The following is a 20,385-nucleotide window of genomic DNA, read 5'->3' on the forward strand; positions in this document are numbered from 1 at the left end:
GTAGGGTAGAGTAGGGGGATAAAAAACAGCTATTTTAGATACAACTATTTGGAAGGAGTTGACATGAAGAGGGCAAATCCTACATTTTCACCATCTATAGCAAATGGCTTAAAAAACCCTTTCAACTTTGGGTATCTTTCTCTAAAATCCACTCTTTAGCTACAAGCCAATTCACGCCAATTATTTAAAGTTAATTCACTTGGTATATCTTTCATATCCACTGGGTAAATGATTCATTATGCCCATTGCTGCAGCACTCAAACCAACAGCCCCGCCTGGCTGGACAGGGCCTAACCTAGTATTGGTTGGAAAAGGATTTGAAAACAAGAGAGCGAAGTGTCATTTCTCTACAGGAACCAATATTGCCGACCATCTACAAACTGACACTACAAAGGTGCACATAAAAGCACCTTTTCGGAGAAAAGAAGAGCCTTCTGCAATTCAGTCAATCCCCTGACCAGTGATTGTTTTTGTTTTTCATTGTTCTAATTCTCCCTCAACTTCACCTCATAAAGGACAGAGTATGTGAGTTCAATATGCCACAGTGCTGCAATCAGTACAAAAATGTCTTTTTATCTCCTCTGGTACTTCCACACCTAGCTTTACTGTGACCTTTTCCACTCCCTGTAATCATTTAAAATCTTTGAGCAAGGCTTCTTAGACAATGAGTACAGTAGCTTGATAAGCAAGAACTGATTTTCAATCTTGAAGTAGACAGAGAAATGAATTCAGAAGAAATCCCCTTTTCTCTTTTATTTTCCCAATTTAGGGAGCAGAGAATAGGAAAATAAGGCTGCATTTTCTTATGATTCTCTTCATTTTTCTTAATGACTGTATCTTCTCTTCTTTGCCTTTTATTTACTTCATTTAACCCAAAGGGTGAAGAAAAGATGGAAAAGCACTAATTTATTTCAAGACCTGTAGTGCATTAGGTATTATTACCATGATTTCCTAATAGATATCATCATCTCCATTTTTGTTATAAGGAAACTGACAATTCCAGAAATTAAGCCACCTGCCTAGGTGACTTAATTGAAGTAATTGAAGAATAGAATTCAAACTTGTCAAAATCTCATTTTTTTCTATAATTATACACTTTCAATTTTAAGACTGTTGATAGTTTCCTTCTTTTAGAATTGCTCTTACAAACTTCATGAGCAATTCTCATACATGGTAATGTAAGACAGATCTTTCCATCCACCGAACTACTCCACCAGGGAGAACAAGCTGGGAGAAAAAGAAGTGAATACAGATAAACTAAGCCTGTCATCCTTTATTTGTAATTTTTTTGATTTAATTTTAGGGTTTCTGTTTGTTTAAATGATAGCATCACTGAATGAAGACTGTTGCAGTTACTGTTTCAAGGTTATTTTATAGAATCACAGACTATTTGGAAGAAAGGATGTTTTATTACATAAATTTAAAAAAGAATAACAGTCTTTTTTATATCACTCAGTATGCTATTAATGCTCAATTCAGATCAATATATGATAACTTTAGGCTTAAATGTAGTTGTCTTTCCTATTTCCAATCAGGCAGGTTCATCATTTCCTAAAGTCATTTTCTCACAGCCTCAAGTCATCTCATTATTGTTCTTATCGTGCTGTAAATCTTCGTCATTACTCTATTGATGTCACCTTCAGTATTATCTAGAAAACATATTTCTAAAATCTCCTTGCCAAATCTCTGATCTCCCCACAGAGAAGGAAATGTAATTGCTTTATATGTGCTGGTGGCATAAGGAGGTGGCTAGTGAAAAGTGATTTCAAAGCTCAACAGCTATCACATTGAAATCATCATTTTAACTAGATAAAGCATACTAAAGAAAGCTACTGTATGAAAACTAAAAACTTCTGAGAAAATTATATAAAATCAAGTAATATTCTATTGATTTCATTATCCAGTTTCTTCCTTTCCTCTTTTTAAAAAAGGTTTCTGTTGTAATGATCCGAAGTCCTGACAAAATACATTGGGTGGTAGTAAATTTCATCCCATAGTTTAATAATAACAGGAGTCTTCTGTTCTGAGCAACTCACTGACAGAATATAATCAATTCAATTGTGGGAACATCATTGACTATTCAGAGATCTAAATGATGAACGCAGCTGTACAATTGTTAAGTTAGTTGGATCAGGTACCCTTTTCTACTTCATTTTTAGAGATTTCTGATCATATTTAATTTTTTAAATAAATATACAGTGCCTGTAAAATGTAAACAGGATTCAACCCTAAAAGTTACATTTAAAGAAATGACTGGAAGGAACAAATGCTACTATAATAACTATCAGCCAGTGGACTAAAAGGTTCTAGTCTCCAGAAAGAAGCAATGAAGTGAAACGTGCAATACCACAGAGGTCGCCTTCATCAGACCCATCAGGACAATCCCTTCTCCCATTGCAGAGTTTCTCTGGCTGCAGGCAGACTGAAGTGTCATTAGCACAAGGGTACTTGGGTGGCCCACACAAGAAACTGTCACAGTCATCTTCGTCTGATTGATCTTCGCAATCGATATCTCCATCGCATACCCAGGCTTTGTTGATGCATCTCCCTTAAGAAAATAGCAACAACATGCATTTAATTTTTGCAATTAAGCCACTGGAATAATGAGTAGTCATTGTCTTCAGTCAGAGGCAGAACAAACTGCCATTAGCAAGAAATCTATTTGCTGATAGTTTGACATTTTCATGACAGCATTTGAGTAGTTCTTGTCCTCATTGTAATAGTGTTCTTAGTGTTAAAGCCTTGATATTTTCTTTAGTTTCAAGTTATTGCCTTACCCTATTTAAAAAAAAAAAAATCTGTAACTCATTGAAAGTTTACTTTTAAAAGCAAATTTTAAAGATACATTTATAAGTAGTATAAGTCCTTCTCAGAGCCCTAAATTTAGATAAGTGCTATCACTGTATTTTGGAGCCCTAAAATTAAGCAAATGCTTTATTTTTGAAGGTGAAGATGTCCTTCTATTTACATTTATAACCTTAGCAACTCAACTCCTCACATTCAGACTTATGTACATGCCCTTTCATAGAAGAATGTAAAATGTTACTAAACATTTTAGTAGCTAAGATATATACAGACAAAATTTAGAGAAATGTTCTTTATTGACTTTGAAAGAAAAAAATGAAGTGATTATTGTTTAGCCAGAATGTTTCAAAAGTAACAATGTGAAATTCCTAGAAAACAATGGGTATTGACTATGTAAACTGTTTTTTTTCATTGCAAATTATTCTTCCTTTCCAGAATATTTGTATTTTTCTTCTAATTAATCATCTTTTCTGAATTATACAATGTTAATGTGTAATGTGAATAAAAAATGTTCCTAAAGATAAATACTGGTTATCCGTTGACTACACCAACATCTCATAAAATGAGTGGGGCAAATAAAAGGGAAATGGAAAAATGTTAGATTGTATATGTCCAAGAGTCATTATGTATTTAAATGTCTTCTTCAAACTTAAGGCTACTGAATTTTAAAATATTTAAAATATTTGTGAAAAGATGTTTTATTTATAGAAATATATTAATAATTCTCTATACTACTATATATCAAATAAGAGAAAAACACAAATGATCAGTTCCACAGTTAATATAAATAAATTAGATAATATTCAACATTATTTATTGATCAAAATACTCTTAAAATAAAATGAATTATTTTATTCACATAAAATGAACACTTCATTAATGAATTTGAATATAAATGGAGGAACATTATAAAATTTTGCTTTAACATCATAAATAAAGCTAATAATGTTATTATTTTATATTGCCTGGAAATATTATGTAATATAATTAGACAATAGAAAGAAATGAGGTATAAAACTAGAAAAGAATATCATTACATGCAGTTAATATAATCACATAATTATAAATCAACAAAAACTAAATAAGAACTATAAGAAACTAAGAATTTAAAAAATATGTAGCTAGTTTCAAAAATTATACAAAAATCAATAGATTTCATATATACAAAGATAATATAGTAGAAGAAAAGGTCAACCAAAAAATCTACCATAAAACAAAGTATTTTGAGTTAAACTACACAAAAACTGTATAAAATTTATATGAAAATTTAAAAGATTATAAAGAAACTCAAAAGAAGCCTGGAATAAAGATATAGTTTGGTTTTAGAGAGGAAGATATATTAATTTAAAGGTATTATTTTTCCCCTAATTAATACCATCCCAATAAAATGTAACAATATTATTGTAATCCCATGAATTTATCCTAAACTTAAGAAAATAAAACTGCAAATATCATGAGGAGTCTTCTAAAAAAAATAGAGGAACACTGATGAGTAGGAACTATATATGCCAGATATTTAGAAGTGTTTTAAAGTAACATTGGTTAAATTATTTTCATAACAGGATATCAATAAGCATCAATAATTAAACAGCATAGAGACATGAGAAGTACAGTCACTTATGTATGTGGTTTTAATATACAAAAACTGGCAATTCAAAATAGTAGAGAATAAATAATTACAAAATTAATAATGTTAGGATTGTTGATGAGCCACCTGGAGAAAAAAAAATGCTGAATCTTTACTTGATACTTACACCAAAAAAAATTATAGACAGATCAAAGAAGTGTTTTAAAATAATAACAATGATAATACACAAACATTCTAGAATAAAATAGCTATTAAAACAAAAACATTACCAACATAGAAAATATAAAGGACAAATTGATAAACTTAAATACTGTCCACACCGAGCAATAAAATCCATCTACAGAGTCAACATAAAGTCAATAAAACTGAAAAAAAATCATTATATTTGACAAAAAGGGCATATTTCTTTAAAATAGAAAAGCCTCATAAATCAATATGATAAAGATCAATAAACTAATATAAATACAAGATTCACAATGAATCAATAATGGCTTACAAACATAAGATGTTCAAAAAATCTTTCAATTTAAAAAGTAAACAAAAACAGCAATATGATAGCATTTTTTCTCTCAGATTGATTAAGATTAAAAAGTTGTATAACACAAAGATAGATTTGACAAGGGTATAAAAAAACAACCCCAGTGTTGAAGGGGCTACAAATTGGGATAATCTCTCTGTAGGCCAATATTATGAAATCTAGTAAATTAAAAATGTATCAACCCCTTACCACAGTAATTCTAATTTTAGAATTTTTTTCATTGGTATATTTGCCCGATGCACAAAGATGCATATGCAAGGATATGTGTTGCTGCTTTGTATATATTAGCAAAAGTCTGGTAACAACTTAAATCAGCATTGCAAGACTGGTAACATCAATTACAATGCATCCATACATTGAAATTATACACTTGAGTGAAAAACAATGAGATAATTCTGCATAAATTAAAGTAAAACAATCTCCAAATCATGTTAATAAAAAAAGGCCTACATCTGAGTATGCTGTAGCCTTTCTTTTATATTAGAAGAGAATTATCTGTTTACCAATATCTGTGACTATATTTCCATACATATGTCAATATAAGCACATGCATAGGCTTGTCTCTACATGAATTCTTTCTGGAGGGTTACACAGGAAATAGTGAAAAGTGATTGCTTCTGGCGAGGAAGATGAGGTGCCTGGAGTAGGAGACAGATGGATTTTTCATTGAATCCTTCTGTGTTATTTTATTTTCCTTCCACTATATTTCCACGTAACTTTTCAAAAAAAATACTAGCTCATTTTAAAATGATAAAGATGAAACATATACACATATGCCACAAAGTCGGATAGTTTCTACAAATACAGAGGTTACTCTGTGCCTTATACTTTCCTAGAGAGTTTAGGTAGTATAAGGAAGTCCTAAGACCCGTTTCCTGTCACCAAGGAGTTTATAACCTAGTTAGCAAGACAAGATCAATGCATAATACATATCTGTAGTCTAAAATATGACATCCTGTACTTACGTATTAAATTGTATGGGATCATCTGCAAGTATAATAGAATGAAGGGAGAATTCAAGAATAATATAGTAATTTCCATTTTTAGTTTGTAAATCAAGATGCAGCTTACATTTTTTTCCTCATACATACTCCATAATGACATTCTTAACCACTGACTCCAGAATGACCTTAAAATTGTTTCAGCAAACCCATCCATAAATCACTATCAATCTTTTAGAGTCAGAATAGCAGTTAAACCTCTTTGCCATCCCTGTTCTAAATGCTGTCTGGGAAAGGTAAAGAAAAATCTTATGCAAATGACTAATAACTTTAACATAGATTATGTTACCAGAGATATGAATAAATAAGAATACATAGCTTAAATAAAATGTACAAATTTCAATAGCTCTCTCCTCCCACTGATTTTGCAGGGGATGTTTGAAACTTAATTGCTTTTCCCTTTCTTGTTTGGTTTTAATTTTTATAAAACTGTAGATAAGAGAGTACACCAGGTATGATAAGTTTAGTTAAATTTCTATTTCATGACCATCAATTGAATAAAACCCAAAAGCAAATGACCTTAGTAAATATGCTTAAAGAGTGTTGATTTTTACTTGATTTGTATCAAGACAAATACTTACATAGTGAAATCACTGGACATAACATAGTAAAAAGTCAAGTATTACAACTTCCCTTGTTTAAGTTCCTTCCTTTATATATATAAGAAAGTTGAAACTCAGGTCAAATTAGTATTTTTAAAACAAAATAAAGATTAATAATACTAAAATGTGTTACAGAAATTATACACATCCAATATCTAAAAACACAAAATCTTTAAAAATAACTTTTAAAAAAATTGTGCACAAATAAGTTCAAATAACCAAGTAAACCAAGTTCAAATTGTCTTTACTAATTCTTCTTTAAAGAGATATCACACGTTAAAAAAAATAATATTTGGTGTTTATTATCAAGTTGAGTTCTACATAATATTTTCAGATTTATAAAGATGTTTTCAACTTGATTCTTACTATGTGTGCAAGACACACTCTTGTGGGACTTGTAGTTTTGTCCTTTGAGCAAAGAGAGTAAGAATGGCCAAACAACAACAGCAGCAACGAAAAACAGAAATAGCAAAAATCAGCATGTTGGTATCATGGCAGCTACTACAATCACACACACACATACACACACACACTCTCTCTCTCTCATACACACACTCAGGACTTTGTAAGGACTATTTTGATTTGTGTAACCTTGAAATATACAGTTTAGGTTAAAAGTCAGTACAAAGTCAACAGCTATCGGTAAACTAAGAGGCCCCATGAATTCCTAGAAAATGTGCTGCTTTCCTCAAATAAACTTATATGATCGCTTCCAAAGTTCCTTTTCTTTCTGTTAAACTGTTTTGGCTATTTTTTAAAAATAGATTTATTAATTTGTGAACTGCCTGACTTTCTTTTGTCTTTATGAAAGACAACACGCTACAAGAGGACAATTTCTGTCCTGGGATATGACTGGCAGTTATATCAAGAATATGGGTATGAAGAAAAGTGAATCTTTGAAAAAATCCAAAAGGATTTACTTAATAATATGATTTTTTTGAATATTGGTTTTTGAAATATAATCTGTCTTTTAATTTTTATACTACTAACCTTTAATCCCACATACATATTTATTTCTCTAACAATGTTTGGCTTCGATTCGATTCAGCAAATATTTATTGAGTATTTTGTACCTGTCTAGCTACTGAACACTGTAGGAAAATGGGAAAGACAAATTCTTGACCTTGTGGAGGAATAAGTCGAGTAGTGAGAAATGTTCTATAAAAAAAGGATGAGATAAAAGCCTTATAAAAATTACAGAGTGCTATGGAATTTCAAGGAGCTAGAAAAGATGTATGATTGAAAGGCTGAGGAAGAGAAAGCTTTGCTAAGATGTTATTTGGAAAGGGGTTTTGAAGAGTGGCAGTGAATAGTAGATATGGACACAAGAAAAAAGGCATTTCATCCAAACAGCTGTCTTATGTGTATAGTTTTAACATTCAAATACATACCCTCTGCAAAAGCAAATAAAAGGAAAGAGAGAGAGAACAATTTAATAGTATGGTGCTTTACTGCTGCTTCTCAGTGGGAATGTGTCAGGGCATAGATGGTGAAAGTAAATCAACTCTCCCTTAATTTGGTCTCTCTTCCATTTCTGAGTGAATCCACTATAAAATTATATTTTGTATATTTATTCTTTGTTTTATGCTAAATATTTTCTTAATGATACAGCTTTATGTACAAATTTTCATCAAAACTGTATACACAGAACCACGTATATTGAGTTTTGTGGATGATTTTCAATAGTAATTTTGAACATAGGCAGTTTTAACTTTATTTGTTGAATCTAACCCACATATAAGATTCAACTCCTATACAAATGCATAGACAGAGAAAGGGTGGGACTTGCTCCAGAGGCAGCAATAAAGCAGTTTGGGGCTACAGTTCATGAAATGTTGATTGCTAATTCAAGAGTGTCTCCTAATCTTACAATGGAGAACCACTGAAAGATTTTGAGAAAGTCTGTGATCAGGTCCCAGCTTATGAAGTAAGGGGAACCTAAAAACACGTGTAGAATGGATTGAAGATAATAATTGTCAGGGATAAAAGTAGTAGACCACACAAAGGTCTGAGTGAGATATAACACAGGCTCAACCTTAAGCTCTGATGTGTGAATGGAAAGAACAGAATGGGTGCTGTTAAGAGAAACTGTAGAGGTAGCATCAGTAGGACCTGGAAAATTATTACCTGCTGGAAGTGTCAAAAGGTAGTTTCTGCTTTAAATTTAAATGTTTAGGAGAATGAAGATGTTTGTAACAGAAATAGAGGAGAGAGGAAGAATTTCTGACTTTGGAGAGAAAGTGGGATGTTGAGCATAGCAATGGAAAAAATGGGTTTGAAGCATGGGGTTCAATATCAGTGACTGAAATTTGGGAGGCATTTACCTGGAGGTGATGGTTGAAACTTTGGGAACAGACGAATTTGCTATGGACACCTTGCAGAAAGATGAGAGGAGTAAAACAGAGAAATTAAGAGAAAAATCTGTGCAATGTCTGAGATGGATTATGTATTCAACAGATGTCTTTAAATTAAATACAAGGGGTAGGCAAAGGGAAAAGGAGCAAGGGATGGTGAAATAAAAATAGAAATCTAAATGGTGAGTGGAAAGAGGACAATTCAATATGAGATTTCATAAGGAAAAGTTTCAAGGAAAGGATATGTATTGGAGAGAAAGGTCAAGTATTGCAGAGAAAGAAGTCACTATACAGTATTAACAGTCAAAGGTATTGTTGATTAAGTTCATACTATGTTCTAGGCACTTTTTGTACAGTCTATTGGTTATCATTAATAATATCTCTATTTTACAGATCAGAAAACTGCACCTTAGAGAGGTTTGGTAATCTATGCAAACTCATGTAGTTACTGAATGGCAGAGGAGGACTCAAGATTGAGAAGAGGATGGGCTGAAAAATCATTCCTGGTGACAACTGAAACAGCAATTTCCATCAAAGGCAGGGAGAGGATGTTAGACAGCAAAAGGTAAAAGAATGAATGAGAAAAAAGACATCGAGGTACACTACACAAGATGATTCAACGAAGGGAAGGAGGAAGACAGGAAAACTGATAAAATCAAATGTTTTTGAGGTTATTGTGCTAGGTATATTTATAAAGAGAAAGAAAAATTAGTGTAGAGAAAGAAATTGAAGACATGAGCAAGAAAAGTGACTAAGGTCCCATGGGATATAGGAGGTCACAGGATCAATAGCTAAAGAAGACACCTTCTTGGCAAAATGGAGGGTATTTCCTATTTTAGATACAGGATTAAAGGAGGAAAAGAGTAAGTATACAGCAAAGTGTTTAAAACTGTCAGTGGGAGGAATAAAAAGAGTAACATACAAGACTTATAAGAAGCTATATGCACAAAAAATCTATTAGATTTAGAGCACATAGACAATGGAGAGCTCACCATGTTACTTCATCAGAAATAAATAAAGTATACCATAGGGTCAGTTACAGGAAGGGAAAAAAAGGTGCTCTATTTAGAAATTCTTCATATACAATCCACCACATAATTCTAACAAAATCACTATTCCACTGTAGGATAAGTTTGGTTCTAATTATCCAGATTGATTTTTACCATAGATTAAACTCATTTCACTTTTTATTTACTGATACAACAGCGGGGTAAGGGAAAAGAAACAAAAACAACAAAAAAAACCTAAACATAGAAAAGAATAACACTTTGCCATTCACACAAGCCCACAATGGATTTTCATTACATGAGAGGATCAGAACAGAGGATGGTGTTTATGAAGCCACTGTCAGAGTTAAATCCCCTTGTGTGCCAGTTAGTTTTGTTACATTCTTCTGCTAAAGACTACTTCATCCTTAACTCTTAATTCAACCCTGGGACCTTACTTGAAAATGTATGTTACTTTTTCTAGTGGAATCTAGAGTGAAAGGTTATGGGTCAACACCAAGCTATCACTTGGAAAGACAGTCAGTCATCAGGGGAGACTGTACAAGTATGACCTCTCACTCTTTTTCCCTAGCCATCCTTTCCCCCATTCAAAGACAAATATTGACAACAGTTTCTTGTGAAACCTTCTAGAAATATTGTTATTATAGAAAAGAATATACTTGTGTTTATTTTCTTTTTATTTAAACAACATTACATACTATGCCCACTAATATGTTCATTGACTTTTCACTCAAAATTTAATCATAGGGAAACGTCCATGTTAGTGTATTATAATGATTTCCATTTACTAAATTGTTGCAAGGTATTCTACCATATTCTACCATTATGTACCATAATGTTTCTACCTAGTGCCCTATTTTGGCCTATTTAGGTTGTTTGCGACATTTAGCTCTTAAAAACAATTTAGTGGCAAATAGCATATGAAAAGATGCTCCACATCATATGTCACTAGGGAAATGCAAATTAAAACAATACTACTATAAACCTATTTGAATGACAAAAATCCAAAACACTGATACACTCAAATACTGGCGAAGCTATCGAGCAATAAAAATTCCTCATTTATTTCTGGTGGGAATGCAAAATTCTACAGCCACTTTGGAAGACAGTCTGGCAGTTTCTTATGAAACCAAACATACTCTTACCATATGATCCAGCAATCACACTCCTTGGTATTTACCCAAATGAGATAAAAACTTATGTCCACACAAAAACCTATACACAGATGTTTATAGCCACTTCATTCATAATTGCCAAAACTTGGAAGCAACCAAGTTGCCTTTCAGTAGGTTGAATGAATAAATAAACTGTGGTACAACTAGACAATGGAATACCATTCAATGTCAAAAAGAAATGAGCTAACAAGCCGTGAAAAGACATGGAGGAACCTAAATGAATGTTACTAAGTCAAAGAAGCCAATCTGAAAAGGCTACACATACTATATGATTCCAGCTATATGACACTGTGGAAAAGGCAAAAGTATGGAGACAGTAAAAAGATCAGATGTTGCCAGGGTTTGGGGGGAAGGCGGGATGACAGGCAGAGCACAGAGGATTTTTAGGGCAGTGAAACTATGATACTATGGTAGCACATATCATTACACATTTGTCAAAATCCATAATTTGTACAACATCGAGAGTGAACCCTAATGTAAACTATAGACTCTGGGTGATAATGATCTATCAATGTAGGAATGCAGGGTCATTAATAGTAACAAGTATACCAGAGGAGGATGTTTTTTCATGATGAATTATTCTCTTAATATATTGCTGGGTTTGCTCATATTTTATCTCGAATAATGGTAGTCATGGTCATCAGAGAGTTTGTAATTTTTGTGTGTATGGGAGGTACCAACTTTTCTGGTTGGAAAATCAACATTATGTTGCTTAAAAGCTTCTATTCCTTTCAAATTCTCTGGAGGAGATGAAACAGCATTGTAGCAATGTTCCTTAAATATCTGGTAGAAATTTTCATCTGGACTTGAAGCTTTTGGTGGAATAGTGACAGGGGTTATATATTGATTATTTTTAAAATTTTTATAAAATATATTGCCTATTTTTTTCCTTTCTAGAGTTAATTTTAGAGATTTATATTTTTTAAAAACTATATGATTTTATTAATACAGATTTTTATATTCACTTCTATGATACTTCATAGATAGTTTCTTTAACTTTTATAATTTCTTCAGCATCTGTGATTATTTTCCCATTCTCATTTTGTGCACTGCATTTTCAATGTGTTCTTCTTTATTAGGTCAGTTAATGTATTAGTGACTTTAGTTATTCTTTCAACAACCTAATTCTTGAATTTTCACATTATGCTATTTTCTTTCTTTTTTCTAAATTCAAACATTAATTTGATTTTGTTTCCCTTTGGTTTCTTTTGTTATTTTCTAACTTCTTGAGTTTGATGTTGCATTAGTCAGGATAAGCTATGCTGCAGTAACAAACCCTAAAATCCAGGGGCCTAACTCAGTAAAGGTTAATTGCTTGTTCACATAAAATCAGGGAAGGTAAGGTCGCCTTCATCCATCTTGTATGTGTGCCCTCTAGACCCATACAGTAAGGAGATGCTCACTATAGCTTAACTGCCTTGCATGGAAATGATATAGTCCCTTCGGCTCACAGTGCTTAGCTAGAACTAGTCATTTGACCCCAATCTAAATGCAAGAGAGTTGAGAAATACAGTAAAGCATAAGGAGTTGGTGAACACTGTGTCTGGTACACATTGTCAAAAAACTATTTTTTTAATTACTTAGTGTAAATACAGGTGTCTCAAAAGTCTCAGAATAGTTTTAACCTTTAATAATTTTAGAAATATAAATGCTAAAAACATAAAAATCATTTAAAAGTTTATGTAAATTACTTATAATTTTGTAAATTGAGTTTTAGTTACATATAATTCTATAAATTTTGAATATAACATTTTAAATATATTTTTGGTTCAGACCCTCTAAGTAAAGAGGGAAACTACTACAACCAAACTTAAAAATGTATTATCCAGGATTCATAAAACTAATATATGTTAACAATAACTAAAATTTCAAATGATGTCTTTTGTAAATTTACAGTATTTATACTTCCGAAATTGTTAAAGATTAAAAATACATTGAGAGTTTTGGGACACTCTGCATATAAATTTAGAAAGTTATGATTTTTCCCATGAGCAGTGCTTTATTTATATTCGATATATTCTGATAAGTATATATCCTTATTTTGTAAAAGTTCTACAAGTTTAGTTTGATGTTTTATTTTATTATTTAATTTCTAAGCGGAAGAGTGGTTTACTCTTCATAATTATGGGTTTGTTATATGATAATCAGAGAATTCTGCCTGCATTATTTCTATTTCTTGGAATTTATTGACGTTGTTTGTGACGATAAATGCTCATTTAAAAAATATTTACTGAACCTTGTAAAAGAAGGTTTATTTTTGGCCTTCTAAAAATAGAGTTATATTTTTATTAATTTGATCTAAACATTAATTCTTCAGATCTTCTACATCTGCATATACTCCTGCTGTTCTTTACATGAATTTCTAGAAGTGGGAAGGCTGGATCAAATTTACATTTCTACTAACAGCTGGGGGCCCTATTTTCCTTATAGTCTTGTCATCAATGTATAATGTCAAAGGTTTCATTTATTTTTCCATTCTGAAGAATGGCATTTCTGAGTTTCTTTTCCATGAGAGAAAGACTTTCCTCCCCTGATTCCCTGACTATAATATACAGTTGATCCTCAAAAAACATGGGGGTTAGGGGCACAGTTGAAAATCTAAGTTTAACTTTTGACTCCCCCCAAAGTTAACTACTAATCACCTACTGTTGACTGGAAACCTTAACATATATTTTGTATGATATGTGTATTATATACTGTATTCTTACAATAAAGTAGGCTAGATAAAGGAAAATGTTATTAAGGGAGATCATAAGGAAGAGAAAATACATTTACAGTACTGTACCTTATCAATACCATAAGATTATGTTGTCTATTCACAAGATGAATCATCTGTCTTTCAGTGCCTACATCAATATTGTCTTATATGATACAAAATACTGTAGATTTTATATGTATTACTAACACTAGACATCAAAAATGAAAAAAATAATGTGAATAAGATTCATATTTATTTACAGGTATAATAATTCATGCATTGATAATGAAGAAGCAGTAATATGACTGCTTCATGGTAGCCCAGGTATACACTAACGGATGAATTGTTATAAATTTTTTATGGCATATAGTATTACAGTCATATTCAGATTACAGCATTACAAACATCATTACATTTAAAAAAAACACCTGTGATAATAGGCTTTCTCCAATTATGAGAGAAAGAGGCATACTGTACAGTAATATGATTCTTTGAAAGCAAAGTTATAAAACATTAGGAAAACTAACACATTATTAACTTTATATTACATATCACTCACTTTATGTCTCTGTTAGGATAGGCTATCCACTTCAATACAAGTCTTGCACATGATGTTCTACATCATGAATACTTAGGTGATAATAATGATGATGACACAAAAACTTCTCATACAGTTCTTGCTGTACAGTTATTAGATTTTTACACAAAGACACTCACACACATATACAGCAGATAAGTTTATTAATAGTAGGACATGACGATTATTTACTATTTATTAAGTGGAAACAGACCCTCATAAGAGCCTTCATTCTTGTCATCTTCATGTTGAGTAGGTTGAGGAGAAGGAGGAAAAGGAGAAGACGGTCTTGCTGTCTCAGCGGTGGCAGAGGTGGAGGAGGTGGAACGGGGAGGCAAGAGAGGCAGGCACACTCTCTGTAACTTTGCAGAAATACACTGCAATTTCTCTGACTTTTACGTTCTTTCAATTCTCTAAAAATGTTTCTATATGGTACTAATTCTTCTTCTATCATTTGCTTTTGTTTTAGTGCCTGTATCATAGAAGGGTCCATGCCATAAAAGAGGTCAAAAGCATCTTGAATAATTGTAACCCTTCTGCCGAACTGCCTAATGTTAATTTTTTCCTGGCACTGCTTCTTCTCAGTCTTCTTCCTTATCGTCTGGCACTAGTTCAGAAGCATTCATCTCCATCAAGTTGTATTTTGTTAATTCCTCTGGTATGGTGTCTTTTAGTTCTTGAATGTCTTCAAGATCCATATCTTAAAACCCTTCACTCCCCACACCCAACCTGTTCTGCCATATCTACAATTTCTTTCATAATTTCCTTGATTGGCTCTCCCGCAAATCCTGTGAAGTCATGCACAACATCTGGACACAGTTTCTCCAGCAGCAATTTATTGTTTCAGGTTTGATGGCTTTCACAGCCTTTTCTGTAATAATGATGGCATCTTCAATGGTGTAATCCTTCCAGACTTTCATGATGTTCTCTCTGTTGGGGTCCTCTTCCATAGCGTTGACAATACTTTCCACAGAGTACTGTGTGTAACGAGCCTTAAAGGTCCTATGACTCGCTGATCTAGGTGCTGAATTAGAGACATATTGCTCGGGGGTAAATAAACCAGTTTGACACATTCAGTGTTGAATTCATGGGGTTCTGGGTGGCCAGGGGACATTGTCCAACATCAAAAGAACTTTAAAAGGCAGTCCCTTACTGGCAAGGTACTTCCTGACTTCAGGGACAAAGCATTAATGAAACCAGTCCAGGAAAGTGGTTCTCATTGTTCAGGCCTTCTTTTTGTACAACCAGAAGATCGACAGGCTGGTATTTATTTTTCCCCTCAAGGCTCAGGGGTTTGCAGCTTTATAGATAAAGGCAGTCCTGATCATAGGCCCTGCTGCATTTGAACAGACCTGTAAAGTTAGCCTATCCCTTTCTGATTTAAATCCTGGTGCTCACTTCTCTTTCCTTACTAATAAATGTCCTTTGTGGATTTTTTTTTTCCAGAGTAGGGCACTTTTGTCTGAATTAAAAACCCGTTCAGGCAGATATCCTTTCTTCTCAATGATTTTCTTAATGGCATCTGTAACTCATCTGTTGCCTCTTGGTTGGCAGAAGCTGCTTCTCCTGTTACACTGACATTGTTTAAACCCAAGCCTCTTACTAAAATTATCAAACCATCCTTTGCTGGCATTAAATTCTCCACCTTTAGATCCTTCACTTTCCTTTTGCTTTAAGTTGCCATATAATGACTTCACTTTTTCTCGAATCATATTAGAGTCTTTAGGTATACCTTTCTTATAGCAATGGTGCAGTCACATAAAAGCTGCATTTTCAATACAAGATAAAAAGGTATTTCAGAAAAAGTGCAAGGTTTTCACACCTGCTGGCATAGCTGCAGCAGTGGCTTCACAAATTTCCTTTTCTTCTTTTACAATGTTCCTTATGCTGGATTCATTATCTTGAAATGATGGGCAACCACCACTCCAGACCTCAATCTACAGTACATATTAATCAATTCAACTTTTTCTTGTAATGTCATGACTTTTCTCTGCTTCTTGGGAGCACTTCCAGCATCAACAGTGGCACTTCATATGGGTCCCATGGTGTTATTCAAGGTTTATGGCATTGTGCTATACACGATGAAAAATACGCAAGAACCAAAGGAGATCACTTTTTTTTTCGATATGCAGTTTACTGGAGAGATAAAGTGCTCACCTGGAGATGATTAGTGTCACATGATGTTTTAAGCAGATACTAGCAACACTTGAGCTCACGGAAATAGCAGCAGGAGGTAGCTATGAAATTATTACAATATGTACTACAGTTAATTTTTTGCAGTTATTTAATACTGTATCTTTACATTCGTTTAGACTTCTGTTGACTGCAAATGGCACCATGTCTGGTATGTTAAGTGTTTGTAAGTTTTGATAAATTTAAACTTTTTATAATAGATTTGTGTAGATTTTATGGTAGCAATGGATAAAATGGACAAGTATCTACATATATTTTATGCATTCATGATGTACCTTTTTCTTAATTTTTTCAATATTTCTAGGCTATGTGGTTCCTCTGTTAGTTTTTGCAAATTCTTGCCAATCTCCAAAAAGAGTTTCCAATATTTATTTTAAAAATTTTGCATATAAATGGATGCAGTTCAAACCCCTGCTGTTCAAAGGTCACCCTAACTGCAATTTGTGAGAGAACAGATGTGGGAGAGTATAGTTCTTGGTCAAAGATAGACCCTTTGAGATTAGAGACTCTAAGATGATAATGGTTGAATTGTACTTTAACTTAATTTAGCTCTCATTCTTTCCTTTATTGGAATAAAGAAACAGTAATGTGTCTATATTTTTATACTAATAGATAGCAATTTACGTATAAAAGTCATTGTAACCAACAAATATAAATTGATTGCCCTGAAAACTTTTAAATGTTCAAGCTAGCATTCAGAATTTTTAAAAAAATAAATATGAACTCTGAATTCAACATCTTGAATGGTTTAAAGGTCTTTTAGTTTGTAAAGCTGAGAATTTAATTAAACTTAAAAATATCACAAAGATTATAGATGTGTACATATTTTTAATCCAATGTGTATATTTGTGGTTCACTTTAATATCTGCAATGTTCATAAATATTCATACATTGTGAATTATTACTCCTCAAGTAGTTTGATACATTATGGTTTACTATATTTAAGCCATGGATTAAATTAGAAGCAGATCAAAGGTTAAATTACTACCTTTCACATTCCACTGATATTCATTCATTCATTCATTCATTTATTGTGAGAACACTTAAGTTCCACTCTTAGCAAATTTCATTTATACAATACAGTATATCAATTATAGTCACTATGTTATACCACATTTCCCTTTTACAATGCAACATGAGTTTTATTGCAGTTCTGCTTTTTAATATTAAATTTGGTTTACATGATGATCATTTGATTCAAATATCTTAATATTATTAAGTGGATAACTCAAATCCCAAATCAACATGCATAAAAATGTCTCTCAGAATCCAATTCTCCAAAGATATACACTGTGTGGGATCAAAATACACTACTTCCAAAATATGACACTTTATCATAAGGATTATTTTGAGCTGAAGCATTTGAGATTCAGTAGATGCAGAAAGAAGTCTTCTTGTAGCTTCCCTTATCTGACTAAAAGCATAAACTTTTGAGAAATGAGAACTGCCATAAAACACTTTCCCAGGGAAGTTCTAAGGCCATGAAGATGATGGAAAGTCAGTATCAAAATGGACCTACACAAATGTTATTAACTAGCCCTTATCTTCCGTTAGTTTTCCCATATATTTACCTTTCCACAATTTGCCATCCCTATAAACTCAAAGTCCTTTTCCTTTGTCTTGTCCCCTCTGTGTGGGCAGAGGAAAAGGTTTTTTCCTCCCTACATCAGTCATCTTCATCATAATTCAGATTTATTTTTAAGGTGAGTCATATTCAGAAAAAGCTGTTTCGTAAGAGTTCATTGCAAAATATCAATACACACATACAAGATAAATCACAACCACTTGAAATTTTCTATTAACTTTACTTAACCCTGTTATTTATTATTTATATGTTTTCTCTCCATGTTTTCTGTCATAGACAGTTCAAACCAGTTTTTACTAACATACAACTTTTAGAAATTACTTTATTATGAAGGCATTTATAATTTCTTTCTTCATAAGGAAATTTCAGCCTGGTTTTTACCTCTAAATTTGCTAAATCTTGATAGCATATTCAGTTAGTTTTAGCTCAGGATTTTCCAAGTAAATTAATATTTTTATTTTGTTTTCCTATAGCCTTGCCAGTTCCTTAGTCGTATACCTGTTAAAGACTGTTATCTGATATATTTCAGCATTAGTCCAATCAAACAAATGCCAGAAGCAACAGGAGAAAAAATATGCACTTAGAATAATGTTAGCCTGAGTCAAATAATTGGCTCTTTGGCATCAGAATTAGCCTGTTAAATAAAAACTTGCTTATTTAATTAATAATTCATTCATTTAACAAGTTATTCATCTACTCATTTTCAACTAATATGAAATGTTCCATTATGATAATTTCTAAACTCAAAGTCACATTCTTCTAACCAATAACTCCCAAACTAAGAATCTTTACGTAATATTTGAAAAGAGTTACCTGTTAAAAATATTGTTGGAAAAATAATCATTTGAAAATACAACTCCCTCACTAGGAGTAGGCCTCAGGAGTATTTATTTACCTATGCCCATGTTAGCTTATATTTATTTCTTTATCTCTTATTTACAGGCTTAATTATAGCCAGGAGTTGTGTTTAAGAAAAGAAACACAATTCCTTTTTATATCTTTAAATGCTCATGGGCCATGTGGTTCCTAGAGTATCTGCTTACTCACAACTGTGATAACTTTTCATTTCTATCTTTTGGTTGAAATACTTAATAAAGGGCAAAATGAATCACCAAGAACTCCTGATTAAGCAATTTGGAAGCAATTGCACATTAAGAAGAACTCCCAGAGATGATTCCAGAAAGTATCCTTAAATCTACAGAAAATTCTTTCCATGGGTTATTTGGATAATGATACCAATCATTTCACAAATTATACCACAATAGTTAATTCTCTAAACTTCAGCTCATCATCTGGCATAGAGAAGGAAGTAAATAAGTTAGTTTTTCATGTTAGGTAGCACCTACTGTATGGAGAGAAAACAAAATGGAAACATCATAATATTAGAATAACTTATAAAAAAAAGCTTCAGTGACTCTCAAAACAAATCAAAGGTTTGAATGATTTGAAAGTCATCACTTTCAGCTTAATGGAGTCTAGCGACAGCACAATAAAATTTAGGAAACTGGTTGAAAATAAATGCATATAATTATGCCTTTTTTCCCCTAGTCATTTTCATTAAATTTTATGGTAAGGATTTATCTATGAAAAGGGGAATGCTGTAAGTAGGTTTAGCACACATGTCTCTTTCTGGACTGTGAAATTCCAGACTCTGAATCCAGATTGCCTGGTTTCAAATCCCATTTCTTCCATGCTGGCTCTGTGAGCCAGCAAGTTAAAAATTCTTTTGACTTTTTAATTTGAGCAAGTTAAAAACTGCTCTCGGCCTCAGTTTTCTCATTGTGAATTAGCATGATGAAATGAGTTCATGCAGAGAACATTCTTAGAACTGTGCCAAGTCCACAGATAGTTCTCAATAAATGTTACCTACTATTACTGTCATGTACAGAATGTGAGCAAACCTACTAGAAACACAAGGATACTTTTTATAAAGGTGAGATATGGATTGAGGAGGGCCCCAAAGGAACCTACATCAAGGAAGCAGGCTTGAGGTAGAAGTTGAACCCAGTGTTCTGCTTACCTGTACTCCGACAGGAAAACTTGGTTTTGTGATCACACAATCGTAAGGTACCACTGCAGCCTTTTTCATCACTACCATCTTCACAGTCTTTTTCCCCATCACAGCGCCACAGATCAGGAATGCAATTTCCACCAGGGTGACACTGAAATTCATTCCCATTACAACCAGCAGGAGAACGAACCTCTTAAATTGAAATGAGGGAGAGAGGCAGAGAGAGGAAGACAAGAGAGGAATTATGATTT

At 32.7% G+C, this 20,385-nt stretch overlaps 1 protein-coding gene across 1 annotated transcript in view; it reads right to left on the reverse strand.

Annotated features, from left to right (window-relative positions):
- The window catches only part of LRP1B (LDL receptor related protein 1B), a 1,897,582-nt gene that overhangs the window by 668,842 nt on the left and 1,208,355 nt on the right, over nucleotides 1-20,385 (reverse strand). The window contains exons 21-22 of the mRNA XM_036857483.1: nucleotides 20,144-20,326; nucleotides 2,348-2,548 (exon numbers count right to left, since the gene is read on the reverse strand). Of these exons, the coding sequence (XP_036713378.1) occupies nucleotides 2,348-2,548; nucleotides 20,144-20,326 (384 nt within the window). The remainder of the gene's footprint in view (nucleotides 1-2,347; nucleotides 2,549-20,143; nucleotides 20,327-20,385) is intronic.

The sequence above is a fragment of the Balaenoptera musculus genome, chromosome 7 (assembly GCF_009873245.2).
Source record: "Balaenoptera musculus isolate JJ_BM4_2016_0621 chromosome 7, mBalMus1.pri.v3, whole genome shotgun sequence".
In the NCBI taxonomy this organism is placed as follows: domain Eukaryota; kingdom Metazoa; phylum Chordata; class Mammalia; order Artiodactyla; family Balaenopteridae; genus Balaenoptera; species Balaenoptera musculus.